Source organism: Sceloporus undulatus, chromosome 6, assembly GCF_019175285.1.
Source record: "Sceloporus undulatus isolate JIND9_A2432 ecotype Alabama chromosome 6, SceUnd_v1.1, whole genome shotgun sequence".
NCBI lineage: Eukaryota > Metazoa > Chordata > Lepidosauria > Squamata > Phrynosomatidae > Sceloporus > Sceloporus undulatus.
This window is the reverse complement of record NC_056527.1, coordinates 105,144,525-105,161,166: the sequence shown is the minus strand read 5'-3', so window position 1 is coordinate 105,161,166 and position 16,642 is coordinate 105,144,525. Positions and strand designations below refer to the sequence as shown.

The window sequence follows — 16,642 nt, the reverse complement described above, 5'->3', positions numbered from 1 at the left end:
GCCATCTCCAAGAGGCTGATGGGAAATTTAGTCTCTCTATCTGAAAATAGATGGGGTGTCCCATAATTTTTTATGAATCCCAAACTCCAATCAGAGGAGGATTCCAGGGCACCCACCTGAGATGAGGGTGAAGGTGACTGAGTAGATCCCGCTGTCCTTGTGCGCCTCCCCACCCTCGGAGTAGCTGATGTCAACTTGGAACTTGACAGGTTTCTGGAAGACGGAAGGGCCGCCTGACGACTTATATTCGGCCCGGAAGCTTGTTTGGGATACAACACTGTGACTCAGGCTGGGGATCTACGGAGGTGAGGGAAGGCAGGAGACATCAACTCACAGGACATTCAATGGATGGGCTCTTCTTCCATCGTCCAGCTAACTCCATCATCTCCAACATCCAGGAGGGATTGTCCTACTACCTTTCCTTATACAGTCCATCACAATTCCCTTGCAACCCACCAAACGCGTGCTCCTCTCCCTCCCTCCCTCCCCCCCGACGCACAGAACTTACTGAGAGGAAGGCATGTACAATATCAGCCTTAATGGAGCTCAGGGGTTTGTCTTTGATGACCACAAAAATTTGTTCCTCTTTGTCCAGGTTGATAAAATTCCCAAACCAGGATTTCTTGGCTAGCCTGGAAGGAGGAAAACAGAGCAAGGTTACAAAACCTTGTCAGAAAATGCAGTGAGGACTGGATAATGTGTTGATTATTGCCACTGATATCACAGGAACTCTCCAAGAGACAGAGCACTGAGGGCGAAATGTGCTCCCAAAAGTAACTCTTCCATGCTCTGCCAAAAGGCGCCTGCGATGTTTATGCAACTACATTGCTCAATCACAGCAGTGGTGAACGTGAAGAATATTGCTCACTGGAATGAGGGAGAGATACTGGGCAATCCATAATGATAACAACACATTAATTGTGAAAGAAAATTATTATCTGGAAAAGCACTTGAGTAAAACAAAACAAGGAGGTGAGGGAAAGGGATTGGATTCTCCCCTCCCTTCTGCTGTCTCCATCATCTAATACTCACTCAGGGGATGATTCAGGAGTAAGACTGGACATTTCTTCTGGTGTAGGAACTGCAGGGGTGGAAAAAAAATAACATACATAAAATAAGTTTGATCCATTTCTCATCCTCTCTACCCTTAAAAGCACTGGCCGCATATTTGCTACCAGATGCCAAGGATAAATGCAGGGTGTGAAACGGTCACCCCTCTGTTTGGGGAAGGGAACATGTTTTGCATGCAGAAAAGATTCCAGGTTAATTCCTAGGGAGTTCTAGGAAGGCTGAGGAAAAGTCATCTTTCAAACCACAGACTGCAGGAGTTCCCAACCTTTTTGACTCATAGTACCTTTATTTCTATGACAGAGCCCCTAAGAGGCCTACCCTATGTCTTACATGTTAATGGTGTTTAGGAGTATATATAAGAATATATTCTTATTCTTTAATTTCATTCAATTTTTATTTCTTTCATTTTCCTGGAGTGGTCGCGGAGCACCTAGGAAGTGCATGCACAGCTTGTTCAAAAGCTGGAAATCAGTAAATGTTATTGGGGAGGGCTATAACCTCTGGAGCTCTCCAAGAGGGCCAGACTCAGTCAAAAAGATGGGACCAAAAATACCAGCATCTTTTAGCTGAAAGCTCTTGCAACCAGAAACTAAGGGTTGGGGGAACCAATTTAGCTTTTTAGAATGGGGAAAAAACTGGTTCAAAATCTGGCAACTGCTAAATGTCATTGGAGCATCTGGAACACACCAAGAGGGCAAGATTCAGCCCCATTGGCTTCTGATAATAAATGAGCTGAGTGAACCAGCAATCTGATTTGGCCTAAGGTGGCTTCGTAGATTCCTATTCCAGAAACTCCCAAGCTCTTATATATTGAGCTGGTATACTTTTTACACACATAAACACAACCATTACAAAAAACACCTCTTTTCCCATGGACACATTTCTGCTCTTTGGAACCTCTCTTGCTTGCATTTCCTTTATTTCCATCCCATCTTTCTTTGCTCAGCAGCAGTCAATTACACACAAGCCAGATGCAGATTTGCCCCTTGAATGCTCCAGCTCCAGTAAAAAAATTAATCTCTTTTGCACACCTTCCACTGACAGGAGCACTCTAGAGAGGCTTACTCCATCTATGGGGTGGAACAGATGGGCATGAAAGAGCAGCCTAACTCCGCTCCAGCCAGAAGTAGGTTGGAGCCCTGCTGAGCATGGCCCACTCATAAGGTGGGTCGTGAACATAGGGACCGGAGTATCCCAGCTCCTTTTTGCTCTGGTCATAAGGACTAAAGCACAGCTTTGGTGCGGTTTCCAGTCACTTTGGAGGCATGCATCATTTAGGAAGTATGCCTTCAAAGCATCTGGAAGCCACTTCATTTGACCTGCCTGTTTGGGCTTATCTTACACTATGACACTGATGACAAACGTTTTAGAGGCCGGGTGCCCAAACTCCAACTGAAAACTCACTTATCATCACAAAGTGCTATGTCCCTCTGGCTTTCTAGTAATGAACTCTGACAAACTCTGTGGTGGGGCGATGGCACACGTGCCCACAGAGAGGGCTCTGAGTGCCACCTCTGGTATGTGTGCCATAAGTTAGCCACCACTGCACTATGGCCATGTGTACCCTAGATTCATGCAAGTAACTATCCTCCTGCTAAACTTTCATATGTCCCTGTACAGTCCTGGCCCCTACATACACACATGTACACACTGTACAGTACTGGGCACTCACCTTGCAGTTTCCGGCGGTGAAAGCGTGGGGAGCCAAGGAAGCTGTTCTTGATTGAGTTCAGGCGGGTTTTCCAGGCCACACCAGCCACGCCAGGGCTGCTTGGTGGCGTCCCACCGGGAGTGCCGCTGGGGCTCTCTTTGGGCGTGTGCACCGGGGTGCCGAGCGGAGTGGGGAGGGGGCTTCCCCGAGGGGAGGGGTGGGGAGTGACCTGCAGCACAGATTTGGGTGGGGGTTTAGTAGAGGGGAAAAAGCAACGGGGAGAGGAGGGCGGGTGAGGGGGCGGAGAGTTGGGGGGCAAGGGGAAAGGAGCGGAGCATCGGCTCTGCAGGGCCCGCTCCCCCGCCGGGCTTCCCTTGGCTGGAAGCGTCTGAGTCTTCGCAGGGGCAGAGGGAGGCGAAGGGAGAGAGAAGCTGAAGATGGGGCTCTGGGTGTGAGGAGAAGTGGGGGGGGGGGGAAAAAGGGGAGGGGGGGAGAGCCGTGAGATGGGGGTGAGTAATGGCAAGTGACAGTACCACAGTCTGGTCCCAAAGAAAGTCTTGCTGAGAAGTTTGACCTCTTCGAGTTTGACCTCCTGTGGCTCTGTCTATCCCATGAAAAACTTGCCCCAAGCCCTTTGGTGAGAATCCAAAATGACCAAAGGGTGCTTGCCTCCCACCACCTAGTGTACACTTCAACAAGTCTGGCATCCAGTGTGCCACTATCTTCAGGCTTTCTCTCTCTCTTTTTCCCCACAAAAGGTGGTGTTTCAGCATCAAGTACTTCCCTGCCTGAGTCACTCTCACAGTGAGATCAACCATCTGATGTCTTCTCCTACTCACCCCACCTGACCATCCTTTCCACCAGGTTTTTCAAACATCCTACCCCAAGCCACTGATTCCCAATCTGGTGCTTTTCGGATGAGTCAGATGATATCTTCCATCATGCCCAGCCAGCACAGGCTAACCTGGTTGAGGATTATAGGAAATGTAGCCCAGCACATCTAGAGGATGCTAAGCTGGAGATGGCTTTCCTAAACAGGGAATGTGCACCCATAGAAAAACAGTCCTAAACAGCTGAAAGGCCTGCTGCCCAAGGGATTTCTTGTCTCCTGAAGGGAGTTCTTCCCTCTCCCTGTTCCACACACTTCCATGGAGGGACATAAATTCATGGAGTGGAACCACTGCCAGTATGGATGTAGCATACTGGTACACAGCAACACAGGCTTGCATTTTTCATTTGTTCCCACTGCCTTTTTTTCTTCTTCACTTGCCTCAGCAAAGATTCTGCTCATTACTCCAATACATAAGAAACGTAGATATGTCTCCAAGTGTTCTGCTGATGGTCTTATAAAAATAGCAGCAGAAATTTATGGAGCTGAAAAACTCATTCCATTTGCTGGACTGTCCAAAAAAAAAAAAAAAAAAAAAAAGGGGGGGGGAGTTGAGCTCCAGAAATTTCTGCTACTTGTTTCATATATTGCCCCTGAAAAAACCCATTGAAATATCTGCATAGGACAAAATATGTTGGGCTTGCTTCAAAATAAGAAAATAAACACCATCTACAATGCATTTGGAGACTTATCTCCCCTTTTTTTCTTGTGGGTTCCATTGTGTGGCAAGGGGTAACTTCTCTTCCATTGCTGCAATAGCTAACATTCTGCACTGCCAAGCTCTATTGAGTCATAGGCTTGGGACCCTCCAACATTTTGCTTCAAACTACATGAGATATGAAATTCAGTAGACCTTTAAGTGCTTGGGTTTTGTTCCCTAAAATGACCATTCAAGGACATGTAGAATAAAAACAAAAAGAATACTATAGTGGTTCCTCCACATTTGCTGGGGTTAGAGGTGAAGGACCCCATGAATGTGGGAAAATGGCAAATTAAAAAAAAAACTATTCTTTTTACCTGAGAGAACACCATTCTATGAATCTCCAGTTCAACTCTGTTGTCAAAATCTGCCAGATTTTGATCACAGAAACATGCTGGAGGACCTACAAAGGCCTAGAGAAGTGTTTTCTCTAGGAACCTCTATGTTATCCAGCACAACTCTGTGTCAAGTTCTGAAAGAGTTGCACAGGAGGACCTAGACATTCCTAGAGAGAACATATCAATCAAAACCACAAATAATCAAATGTGCAAAAGTCTAAGCCATAAATGTGGGGAACCAATTGTATTTCCAAGCTCTCTATTTAGCCCAACTGCCTACTGTTCAGACATCTCTCTCTGTGTGTCTCTACCTTCCTTCATCAAAAGTCTATATGACCATTTATTCTCCATTCCTGCATAGACTCATTATCATTTTTCTCTGACAGAGTCTAGATGCCTTTGAATGCTCCACTTGTTGTTGTGTGCCTTCAAGTCGTTTCTGACTTATGGCGACCCTAAGGTGAACCTATCACAGGGTTATCTTGGCAATATTTGTTTAGAGGGGGCTTGCCTTCCTCTGAGGCTGAGAGATTTTGACTTGTACAGGTGACCCAGTGGGTTTCCATGGCTGAGTGAAGATCTGAACCCTGGTCTCTAAAACTGTATGCCAAAGCTCAAACCACTACACCATGCTAGCTGTCTCTTGAATGTTCCACACCAGGTGGAAATTCAATGGGCTTGCCTTTTCCTTGACATGGAAATGTAACAATGGAGGTGAGAGGGTGAAAAGTGACCTGCACTTGATTATTTCTCTGCCTCTCTTTCATGCAATTGTGAAAAGGCATAACACCTCTGTCAGGAAAAACTGTGGTGATATATTCAGTACCTCCATCTTTCCCCTCAAAGCTTTAGCTAAGTGCAAGATGGAATGCAAATGAAGCTGCTGGGTCTATGGATATGTTTCCAACCCCAACCCCTTCAAAGTCCACCCTGTTCCATCCCTGTGTCCCATATCTACTTTCCCTCACCAGTTACAGCTGTCACCCCCTGCTACCCACAATCCCTCTTATACTCACCCTGGGGCTACTGAGGGGACTAGACGATAAGCCAGTAGAGGCACCGCTCACAGATCGAGACCTGTTCGTTAGGGGGAAAAACATGGTGGGGGATTAGTGCAATTTTGGGATGGAGGGTGGAGATGAAAAGATTTTTAAAAATGTAGTTATCAGCAGGGTGTAGCAACACATCTACTTTTATATCCCAGCACAAGCAGCAGAAGTGGGCAAAATAAAAATGAATTACAGTAGGTCTCCATATTTCCTGGGGTTAGAGGCATAGGACCCCCGTGAAAGTGAAAGAAATGTAAACTAAAAAAACAAACCTTATTTTAAACTTGAGGCAACACCTCTCTAAGTCCTCAAGTGCAATTCTATTGTCAACATCCAGCAGTAGTTGACCATAGAATTGCATGGGAGGACCTACAAATGCCTAGAGAAAATGGCCACATAGCCCGAAAAACCCACAAAAAACTAAGCCTAGAGAAGTGTTTCCTCTAGGATTCTCTAGGGTCCTCCAATGTGACTGTGTCAGTTTCTAGCAGAGTCACGCTGGAGGACCTAAAGATTTCTAAAGATAACATATTAGTCAAATCCATGAGTAATCAAATCTGCAAAAGTAAAAGGTGCTAATGTGGGAGGAAGGCAATTGTAAATTCTATTTTAAAAATTGGCTCAGAATCTACAATACTGCTGTCTATGATCTTTTAAGTTATTCAGCTGGTCCTGAATGATTTTGAATTGTTCTTTAATTTTTAATTGTAAGTCACATTGGGACTATTTGGACCAAAAGATACCTCATAACTGTGTATGCACGTATATAAGTGTGTGTGTTTATCACAACATACAAGCATATATGCAATTCCCAGAACAGAAGAACAAGACTAGAAAATATGCTGGGGTAGTTGTGTTGGCCATTTAGCAAATTCAAACACCCACCAAACAGAGATACCTTTACTGGCCAACCAAAATGCACAATATACTTGTTGCAAGCTTGTTACAGCTTTGAAAGCTTGTAACAAGTATACTGTGCATTTTGGTTGGCCAATAAAGACTAGAAAATGTTAAACATACAATGAGTCCTTCCAAATCAGGCAGGAGCAAAGCATTAAATAAACAACTCCCACTTTTAGGACAGCCAGTTAAAGTTGGGATAAAGAACTGAATGCACATGCAGCTTTTGACATCATTAGCAGAGGGCAGCAATGTCTTGTGTGTTTGTTGTTAATTGCCTTCAAGTCAATCTCAACTCATGGTGCCCCTATGGATGAGACATCTCCAAGACCCCCTATCATCCACTGCTCTACTTAATTCCTGCAAGGCCATACCCACGACCTCCTTAATAGAATGCATCCATCTAGCATGTGGTCTTCCTCTCTTCCTACTTCCCTCTACCTTTCCTGAATCTTGCTTGAACCTCTGTAATCTCTCTTCATGTACGGCTGGAGTCTATGTTGCAAAATTCTGAGCATGATTTTGCTTGCATGTGAGATCAGTGCTATGGTCCTATAGTTACTGCAGTCTCTTGTATCTCCATTTTTGTGGATTGGGATGTATATTAATTGCTTCCAATCTGTTGGTCATTGTTTTGTTTTCCATATCTGTTGACATATGTTGATTAGCACTAGAGTTGACTCTGTCAATGTGGATTGAAGCAGTTCAATTGGAATATCATCTCTACTCCTGGTGATTTGTTTTTTGCTTTGCAGTTATTATTTTAGTACAGTAAAAGTAAATGTAATTCCTGTTGTAGGTATTTGAGGGCAGCAGAAGATTAAAATACTGGCAATTCCAGCTGCACTGAGAAGGTACCAGGATGGAAAAGTAACAGCTCCTCTGAAACTCTGCAGAAGTATTTTGCCCCTGTTAAATGCATGATATACACAGGCGGAAAGAAAGGCCAAGGCAATTTTAGACTGCATCAATATAGTGTCTAGATCAAGAGAAGAAATAGTGCCACAGTATTCTGCTTTGATCAAGTCCCACCTGAAACAGTGTGTCTAGTTCTGGGCAGAACAATTTTAAAAGGACATTGAGAAACTGGAGTGTGTCCAAAGGAGGGCAACTAAAATGGTGAAGGGTCTGGAAACCATGTCTTATGAGGAACGACTTAGGGAGCTGGGGACGTTTAGCCTGGAGAAGAGAAGGATAAGAGGTGATATGATAGCTCTGTTTAAATATTTGAAGGGCTGTCATATTGAGGAGGGAGCTAGCTTGTTATCTGCTGATCCAGAGACTAGGACCTGGAACAATGGATGCAAGCTACAGGAAAAGTTTCTTCTAAACATTAGGAGAAACTTGCTGACAGTAAGGGCTGTTCGACAGTGGAACACACTCCTTTGGAGAGTGGTGGAAGCTCCCTCCTTGGAAGTCTTTAAACAGAGGCTGGATGGCCATCTATTGGATATGCTTTGATTGAGAGTTCCTGCATGGCAGGGAGTTGGACAGGGCCCTTGTGGTCTCTTTCAACTCTAGGATTCTATGATTCTATGAACTTGCCTCTGGCTATGTTGTGCCATCTCTATAGCTCTTCGGGCAGGGACTGGGGAACCACCATCTGTGACACTCAAAACTTCCATGGACTTCCGCTCAGGTCGGCGCTTCCCATGTCGGTTCAGCATGGGTGAGTCAACTCGCTTCCGTGGTGGGTCTGAAACAAATGAGAAAGAAGTGACCCCACTGTGACTAGCTTTGGAGTACACCTGCAGCTGTTGCTGATTATACAGGGTTAAACATTAATCAATAGAAAAGAACAAAGCATTCAAATATTCTAACGGCATCTCTCTCTCTCTCTCTCTCACTGAAAATTTCCCACAAACCGACAACCATACACATACCTATACACAATACCCTCCAGCATTTCACAGATAAAAACTGAGACATTTGGCCAAGCATCATCAGATGTGGTCAAGATGGCAAAAGTTATTAGTGAGGAAGAATATGCAAGGTAGTAGAGGCTGCAGCAATGTGCCTATGCTAGTGCCTCCTGGGAAGGGCAAAATTCTGCCCCTTCCTCTCATCTTACCCCTGCTGAGGTAACTGAGAGTAAATGACTTTTGCACTTTGAATTCAGTTTGCTGCAGTTGAAGTAAGCTGAGGACAAAGGGGAAAATAGGAGAAAGAGAGAAAAAACGGGACATTTTAAAAGCGGCTGAAAAAAATGGGATGGCAGAGGATTAATCAGAACTGTCCCTGTTAAACTGGAACAGTTGTAGGGCATCTCACACAGTATTTTGCTTAGGCCAGAGAACAGAAATGAAAGGGAAGAGGAATTATGACATTCAGTTCTCAGGATGATCAGCAAAGAAGGTAATCCGTTGCTGAACATTCTCAGCACACCTGCCTTTCAGCACCCAGGTAGCAATACTGCTGTAGGTTGCATGTGCCCCTCCAAGTCCATTTTTGAGCCACTGCCCCCCACCAAGGACTGCCCTAGCCTCACTAAAATATATTATCTAAAATACATTTTGTATTAAGAAGGTCCTCCCATACCTCCTAGGAAGCATAGGGAATAACTTCTCCATCCCCACACCAGCCATTTTAAACCAAGGAGATACCTTCTGTCAACCAGGAAGAAAGCCAAATGTTGTTTATTATCTCTCTGTTTTCCCCAGTGTACAGGACATTGCCAAATGAAAAGAAAGAAGCGTTTGACAGTCACCAACCAACTCAGCTGACAAGTCCTAGCTTAGGGGCTTTCTTAACAAAGGAGATCTAAGGTATTCTGAAAACCTGTTCTGTAGATTTCTCAACCAAATTATGTCCCTGAGAGCTTTATCAGATTCCATAATAATGCTAAACAAGTGTTTGGAGAAAGGTTTTCATAAAAGACTCTCACCAACATCATTGCGTGGAGGCAGGTCCTCATCCTCACAGCTGGGATACCGCTCCTTGCGATCCAACAGAAGGTAGTAGATCATTTTCTCCTGGTTTTCCCTTAAGTGGAAAAGGGAACAAGTGAGGGGAAACAAGGGACGTTATTACACAGGAGGAATCTCTCTTCATTTTGAATGAAAAGAAAGTGGGGCCAGAACGCATTCATGTGAATTCACTAGTTCAGCGAATTTGCGTGAATTTGAATTGCATTTGAACTGACCTCCCAATGCCCCAAAATAGCTTGCCATTGCCCAAAATTGTGTGTGATCACCTCTCATGCAATAACGTGAAACCCCATGATTGTGTTCGGACTGACTTCCCATTGCCCGAAATTGCGTGTGGTGGTCTATCACACAATAAGGTTAAACCCCATGATTGCATTTGGATTGCCATTAGATTATACTTCCAATTGCCCTTGTCTGATAAACTCCAAGGTGAGGACTGCACTTGCTGCCTTGGACTGCAGTATTCCTCTGTTTTCCCTCACAATGCAACTATTTAAAGAACTTTCCCCCTCCTTCTTGATTCTTTGGGGTTTCTACCCTGTTTCTTCCTTCATGGGACAAAACCATGCTGCAAACTCTCCTAAAGAACCCCAGGAACTATAGTTCCATGGTAGGGTTGAGACTACTTTGAAACAATCTTCCCTGACCTGGCTGGGGATGATGGAAGTTGTAACCCAACACATCTAGTGGGCTGCAACTTTTCACAGTTGTACAATTCTTAATTTTCAAATAGACAGCCATGTTAGTCTGTTTCTATATACAAATAAGAGGTAAGTGGGGAAAAAGGGAGAGTCTTTTAATCAAGATTATTTTATCATGAACTTTTATAGATTGCAACCTACTTCCTCAGGTGAATTGAAGGAGTACAATATTAAAGTCTCAGGTAGATCTGCACAGTTCCACAGTTGTGGGTATAAGATATGCATGAGATGGGATACAGAAAATGACCATTAGTAACACTGGAAGTGGGTTGCAATGCATGAAATCTTGTGCTAAAATAAATCTGTTAATGTTGAAGCTGTTACAAGACTTCTCCTTTCAGGTTTAACTACAGTGGAATAACAAAATGAAGGCATTTGCCCCTCAAGTAAGAATTCTGCTTCTTCCCCTGCCATGAAATATTCCTTGACTCTCCAAATTTCTAGTCCTGCAGTCACTTAAAACTTCACTTAACACAGTTTAGGCAGCCAAAGAAAAGAGGCAAGCAAAGTTATGAAGGGAATGAAAACACAGCAAACAGCAGAGTTCCAGGTGTGAACCATTTTCAGTCTCACTCTGTGGAATGTTAGAAATTTGGCAACTGGAAGAAAATTTTACTTCGGGAGGCAGAATTCGTAAGGCGGAGAAATGTCCCCATTTTGCCTTCCTGGTAGTTATACCTCTGGTTCCCTCGTATTCTTTTTCCTCCGCCATTTCTTTCTGTGCAATTCCTCTGGTTCTTTGCAGGCAGGACCTGGGTCTAATTTGCACTGCAGAAATAATGCAGTTTGACACCACTTTAATATGGCTTAATGCTGTGGAATCTTAGGATTTGTAGTTTCTTGTGACACCTGAGCTCTCTGAGAAATGGCTAAATATCTCACAAAACTATAGATCCCAAACTTCCACAGCACTGAGCCTTGGAAGTTAAATATATGTCAAACTGCATTATTACTGTAGTGCAGATAAGACTCCAGGGCCCCATACAGAGACAGGCCAAAATAAAGCTGCTTTGGGTCACTTTGGAGGTATGCTGTTTCAATGATGCATGCCTCCCAAGAGTCTGGAAGCTGCGCCAAAGCTACACTCTAGTCCTTAGGACTGGATCGTGGCTTTGGCATGGCTTCCGGACACTTAGTATGCTTGCATCATTGAAACAGCATACCTCCAAAGTGACCCGAAGCAGCCTTATTTTGGCCTGTCTGTATGGGGCCATGGCTTGTCCACCATCTCTTTAAAACTTCCTGAAATTACCCCTTGCCCAGTAAGCTGCATTCCCCACAGTGCAATGGGCAAAATCAGAGACACCCTCTCATTGCTCCTTTCTTCCAGGTGCTTACCCCTCATTCTGCAGCTCCTGCTTCAGCTTGTTCTTGTCACGGAAACAGCCCAGCGAATGCATGCTCTCAAGTACATCAGGATCTAGCTCACTGACTGACTGAATCCGCCGGATTGCCACCTTACGAGGAATTGGCTGCTCTGGTTCGGGTTCGTTCTTACCTCCCCTAAGAAAGAAGGATCAAATGCATCTGGTAAAAGGAAAGCAGCTATACTTCATTATTAAGGCAGTGAAATGCGAGGATAATTGGAAACTCTGTTGTCTTGCACATAGCATGACATTTGGAACACGACCATTAATATGAAAATCAAGTCACTGCGGTGAGGGTGGAATCTCACAAAAGTGTGGGTTATTTTCTTGTTTAACTTAAAAAAAACTTTATATGTTCTCCTATCAAAAATGTGTAGCAGCAAACAAGCAATAAACCAAATAAAACCTACAGAAGAATAAGTAATTAAGGTATTCTTAAACTAACAGTGATACAAAAGATGAGGATAAGTTAAACAATCTCATTAAAATTCAAAACAAGAAGCATAAACTCAGAAAATTACAGAACCATTCAAAACCCTCAGTTCTATTATTTCATAATTAAGACATGTTCCTTTACATTTATGTAAAGAAAACAAAGTGCATTTTTTCTATTACAGATATATTAATGGACATTGCTCCTGTTAGGGAAGGCTATCCTACAAGTGGGGTGCCAATACTGAGAAAAGCCCTGACATAGGAGTTTATCACACAGCATGGATCCCGTGCAGAAACGGGATTTAAAAATCCAGAAAAAAACCCCGCAAAAGCGAGTTCATTTTCAGACACATTGGGGTTAATAAGCAATAACAGACCATTAATCCAAATGGAAAGTCAACAAAGCCCACTCCTTTTTACTTTCAGGATTTTTGCTGGGTTTGTCCACTTTCTGTTCGGGTTAAACCCCAACGTTGTCTGAAAATCTACCATCTAGGGTTTTTCCAGTTGAAATTCAGTTTGTGCATGGGATCCGTTCTGTGTAATAAACTACATACCTGGAGACACTGGAGATTATTGGAAACCTTTTTCTCCCGAGCTGGGTATGGGCTTAAATCATTTGAAAATGGATGTTATTGCACGCCTCCGTGCCCAGCTCAGAGGCACTGTGTACCCAATCCGAACTTCTACCAAACTTTGCAAAGAATGGGAAAGTCCTGTTCTTTACAAAATCAGGAGATGTCCAGATCAGGTATGTGATGTCTCTGAGCTGGGCACAGAGGCATGTAATAACTTCCATTTTTAAATGGTTTAAGCCCATGCCCAGCCCGGGAGAAAAAGACATGCGATAATCTCCAAAGAGGATTGTACCCAAGCCCACATGTGCTCCATCACTGAACTACTGCCCTTTCCCATGACAGCAATAAATATCCAACATGAAAGGTGGAGCAGAGTATATGCATCACAGGTATTTGGCGTCCCCCCCTCTGCATGTATTTTAATGTGTGGACAAAGTTCAGTCCATGGTTTGCGTGCATTTCCTCCTCCACTGCCATTTTTCCTCCACTGCCTGGTGCTCCAGGCTCCTTGGGGCAACTCACTGTGACCAATGCCCTTGTATAACAGTTTTTCAAGTTGTTAAACAGTCTTTTGTCTCTTACAGTATCTCTGACTACTTATCATCTATAACAATACAAAAAGCTTGTGGGCCAGACAGAGAACCCCACTGGCTGCAACTAGACCACAGAAATGAAGAAAATGCCCCACAGTAGTCCAGGTGGCTTTAGAACCTTAGTACTTGCCCTTCTCCTTAGTAGCTTAAGTGCAGAGCTTGGAAACATTACTTTTTATGAGTATGGTACCCAGAATCCCCAGGCAACATGGACAGTGAGCATGTTGGCTAGAGGAATTCTCAGAACTATAGTGCTAAAAAGTAACATTTCCAGGGTCTGGTCAAACTGAGACAAAGAATGAGGGTGAGGATCAAACAAAATAAAATCTGGAGATACTTACAAGAACCACGGATGTTTCTGAATCTGTTCCAGCTAAAGTCACCACATGGAAAAATAAAACAACATTAAACTCTTTTATTTCCACCAGACATCTTAAAAACAGCCACATAAACACCACCACCACTACCTAATCATCATGATCAGTAATAATAAAAAGGGTGCTTTATTAGTAAATTGCCCTTATCTTCAGACACTCAGTTATTACAATAAACCTATGTAAGCACCAATTAAAATAGATTTGCTTTTTAAGCCAGAAGAAAAGGGATAAGGAAAGGGAAACTACACTGTAAGGAAACACAAGCTTAGAATCTATGGGCCCAAAGGGACAGGCCAAAGTAAAGCTGCTTCAAGTCACTTTGGAAGTATGCTGTTTAAATTATGCATGCGTCCTAAGAGGCCAGAAGCCACACCAAAGCCATGCTTCACTCCTAAGGACCAGAGCGCAACTTTGTCACAGCTTCCGGTTTCTTAGGATGCAAGCATCATTTAAATAACATATCTCCAAAGTGACCAGAAGTAGCTTTATTTTGGCTTGTATGTTGAGGCCCTATGAAAATTATAGCCTGCTCTGCTCCTACCTTTCCCTTGCCCTCACTGACTCCCAGCTTGCCAGTCTCCTTTACCACAATGAATAAAGACAATAAAATGCATGCAGAATCCAGCCACAGAAAAAGGTGCCTGGAGTATCATTCCTTCACTACTCTAGATGCCTGCAGTCTGTGGCTGACCTGCAGACAGACATGCACTCATGTAACCCAGCCACAGAGTGCATGTGCTTGCAGCATGATAGTAAGCATGATATAGGCTGGGTGGCATTTTCCTGCTGAGCTGGACCCTCAGTCTGATCCAGTAGGATGTTTGGCTTTTCAGTCCAGCTAGAAACCTATCCAATTGTCATTATAACAGAGGTTGATGATTTATCCCAGGTCAAAAATCATTGTCTCTCCATCTCACTCAAAAGTAGAGACTAGCAATTTCCCCCCTTGACTTGTACTAATCTCAGAGTTAAAGATGGATACTGGAGGGAGAAGCAGCTGAAGAAGTAGTGTGTGGCAGCAGAAAGGGCTCTCAGCCTATGCTTTCCAATGTTACACCAGGCAAAATGGAACATCTTCTTTCACACCAAGGAACACTCTTCAACATCTCTCTCCCTCTCTTCATTCATGGTATAATAAAATCATGACTCAGAAGGTCAAAGCAATGTTTCATAAATTTCTTATGCCTTCAATGCCTGGACTGAAACTGACTCACTTAGGGATCACAGATGACACCTGGGGACTGGACAGGTAGCTCTGCATTTGGGCTCAATGGACCACCACTATCTTTTACACCCCCTCCCCAAATGGATTGTTATCAAAATCAGTTCTTATCTAAGGCCTAGTTATCACTAAGATCATACATCTTTGCCTGGGCTGTAACATTTAAAGCTGAAGATGAGGATCAATATGATGAAATGGTTGTTTATGCCCAATGTTACCAAGTCCTATAACATGCCACCAAGAAGGATTTTGCCCTTACATTTCCCCTCATATGTTTGTGTTTTATATGCTGGAAGGAAGAGGAACATGGGTATTTAATATGTACAGAGATCTTGTAGCACCTTTGAGACTAACTAAAGAAAGAAGTGGGCAGCATGAGCTTTTGTAGACTTACGTCTACTTCCTCAGATGCATTTGGCGATACAGTTTTTTATGCAATGGACGGAGGATGCTAGAAAATTACCATATCACTGTTATTGTTATTATTTTAATTACTTTCCATCACCATGTGATATCCCCATCTGTGGTCACCAATGGTACAACCCATCACAGGGAGAACTCAGGGAGAACTTGGTTCAGAGGCACAGAACAGTAGCTGCAAGGAGACTGCAGTGACTAAGAGCTCAGTGCCCCTCTGCCCACAATCAGCCACACTCCTGCCTCACTTGCTCCAGTGTTTGCAAAGGCAGGATAACTCACACTGAGCCGCTTCTCAGGCTCCACCTCGATCATGCCCCGCAAGAGGTTCTGACAATCAGGTGGGATGAAGTGAGGCATGTGGAAGATCCCACGTTTCACTTTTTCCAAAAGCTGTCGTAGGTTGTCGTCATCAAAGGGTAGGGCCCCCTGAAGAATGAAGGGCAAAAGAAACTCAGCAATAAGTAAAAGTTAACAGAAATACACTCAGGTATGCAAATCTGAAATTCCAAATCTTGACATTTTGGGTTCAAATCTAAGTACTTGATATTGAGCTGAGGACAATCACTTTTAACTCTTCAGTCTATTCCTTCTCTCCCTTAGAGAGAAATCTTAATCTATGACTATAATATTTTGTTAATGAGATTCTCCCATGGAGGAGGCAAGCGTACTCCTCCCATCATTAAATAATTTCATTTGTGCGATAGGGGGAAGATTATCACACCCCGCAAGCTTATCCTGTTCTTATTCCATCGATAAACAGTAATAGATGAGCCATTGGGTATTAACGGGAGTTTCCGTTAAAGCAGGAGACAGATCTGTGGATCATTTGCAGTAAATCGGAAAGGATTTCTGACTCTCAAGTTCTTTTAACCTTGGCAGAAACAAGATGTCTTCCTTGCCACAACTACCTTAGATGATACTGCTAAAATTAAGTAAACTCAGAGGAACAAGAGTAGATTCCTATGGACTCCATTTAGCGCTCAGAACAAATCCCCGGGCTCAGAGGCCTAAATCCAGCTGTTACTCCCAACAAGAGACCCATTTAACCAGTAGGAACTTGATAAGACACGCTCAAGACATAGTTGCAAATTCTACTGATCTTGTGGGTGTATAGGATTTACAGTTAGACTGAGATCATAATTTACTTTCAAGTTTATGTCTTCTGCACAGGACTCTGCTTGGTGGATCTCAGGGAGCTAGTTGACAATGAAGTAGACTAATCCTATTGTCCGACTCTGTCCTAAAATGGCATACACGGTGAGGATGAAAACAATGTCAGCAACAATAATAGCTTTCCTTTTCAGGAGGGCCCATTCCTATCTGAAGAGAGAACCAGACATCAGGTAGCTGATTTCTGGTGCCCCTAAAGAGAGGGGAAAAGATTAAAAATTCAGATATTTAATTTATGACATAAACAAATATAT

At 43.5% G+C, this 16,642-nt stretch overlaps 1 protein-coding gene across 4 annotated transcripts in view; it reads right to left on the bottom strand.

Annotated features, from left to right (window-relative positions):
* BRSK1 (BR serine/threonine kinase 1) overlaps positions 1 to 16,642 on the bottom strand; it is a 59,172-nt gene that overhangs the window by 5,250 nt on the left and 37,280 nt on the right. For 3 of the 4 annotated variants that reach the window (XM_042475682.1, XM_042475683.1, XM_042475684.1), the window contains exons 8-17: positions 15,498 to 15,644; positions 13,541 to 13,572; positions 11,565 to 11,729; positions 9,483 to 9,580; positions 8,144 to 8,294; positions 5,666 to 5,726; positions 2,744 to 2,951; positions 1,033 to 1,081; positions 509 to 632; positions 117 to 297 (exon numbers count right to left, since the gene is read on the bottom strand). In XM_042475682.1, coding sequence (XP_042331616.1) covers positions 117 to 297; positions 509 to 632; positions 1,033 to 1,081; positions 2,744 to 2,951; positions 5,666 to 5,726; positions 8,144 to 8,294; positions 9,483 to 9,580; positions 11,565 to 11,729; positions 13,541 to 13,572; positions 15,498 to 15,644 — 1,216 coding nt within the window. Of the gene's footprint in view, positions 1 to 116; positions 298 to 508; positions 633 to 1,032; positions 1,082 to 2,743; positions 2,978 to 3,076; positions 3,168 to 5,665; positions 5,727 to 8,143; positions 8,295 to 9,482; positions 9,581 to 11,564; positions 11,730 to 13,540; positions 13,573 to 15,497; positions 15,645 to 16,642 lie in introns of all 4 variants that reach the window. The other variant, XM_042475685.1, reaches the window with a different exon arrangement.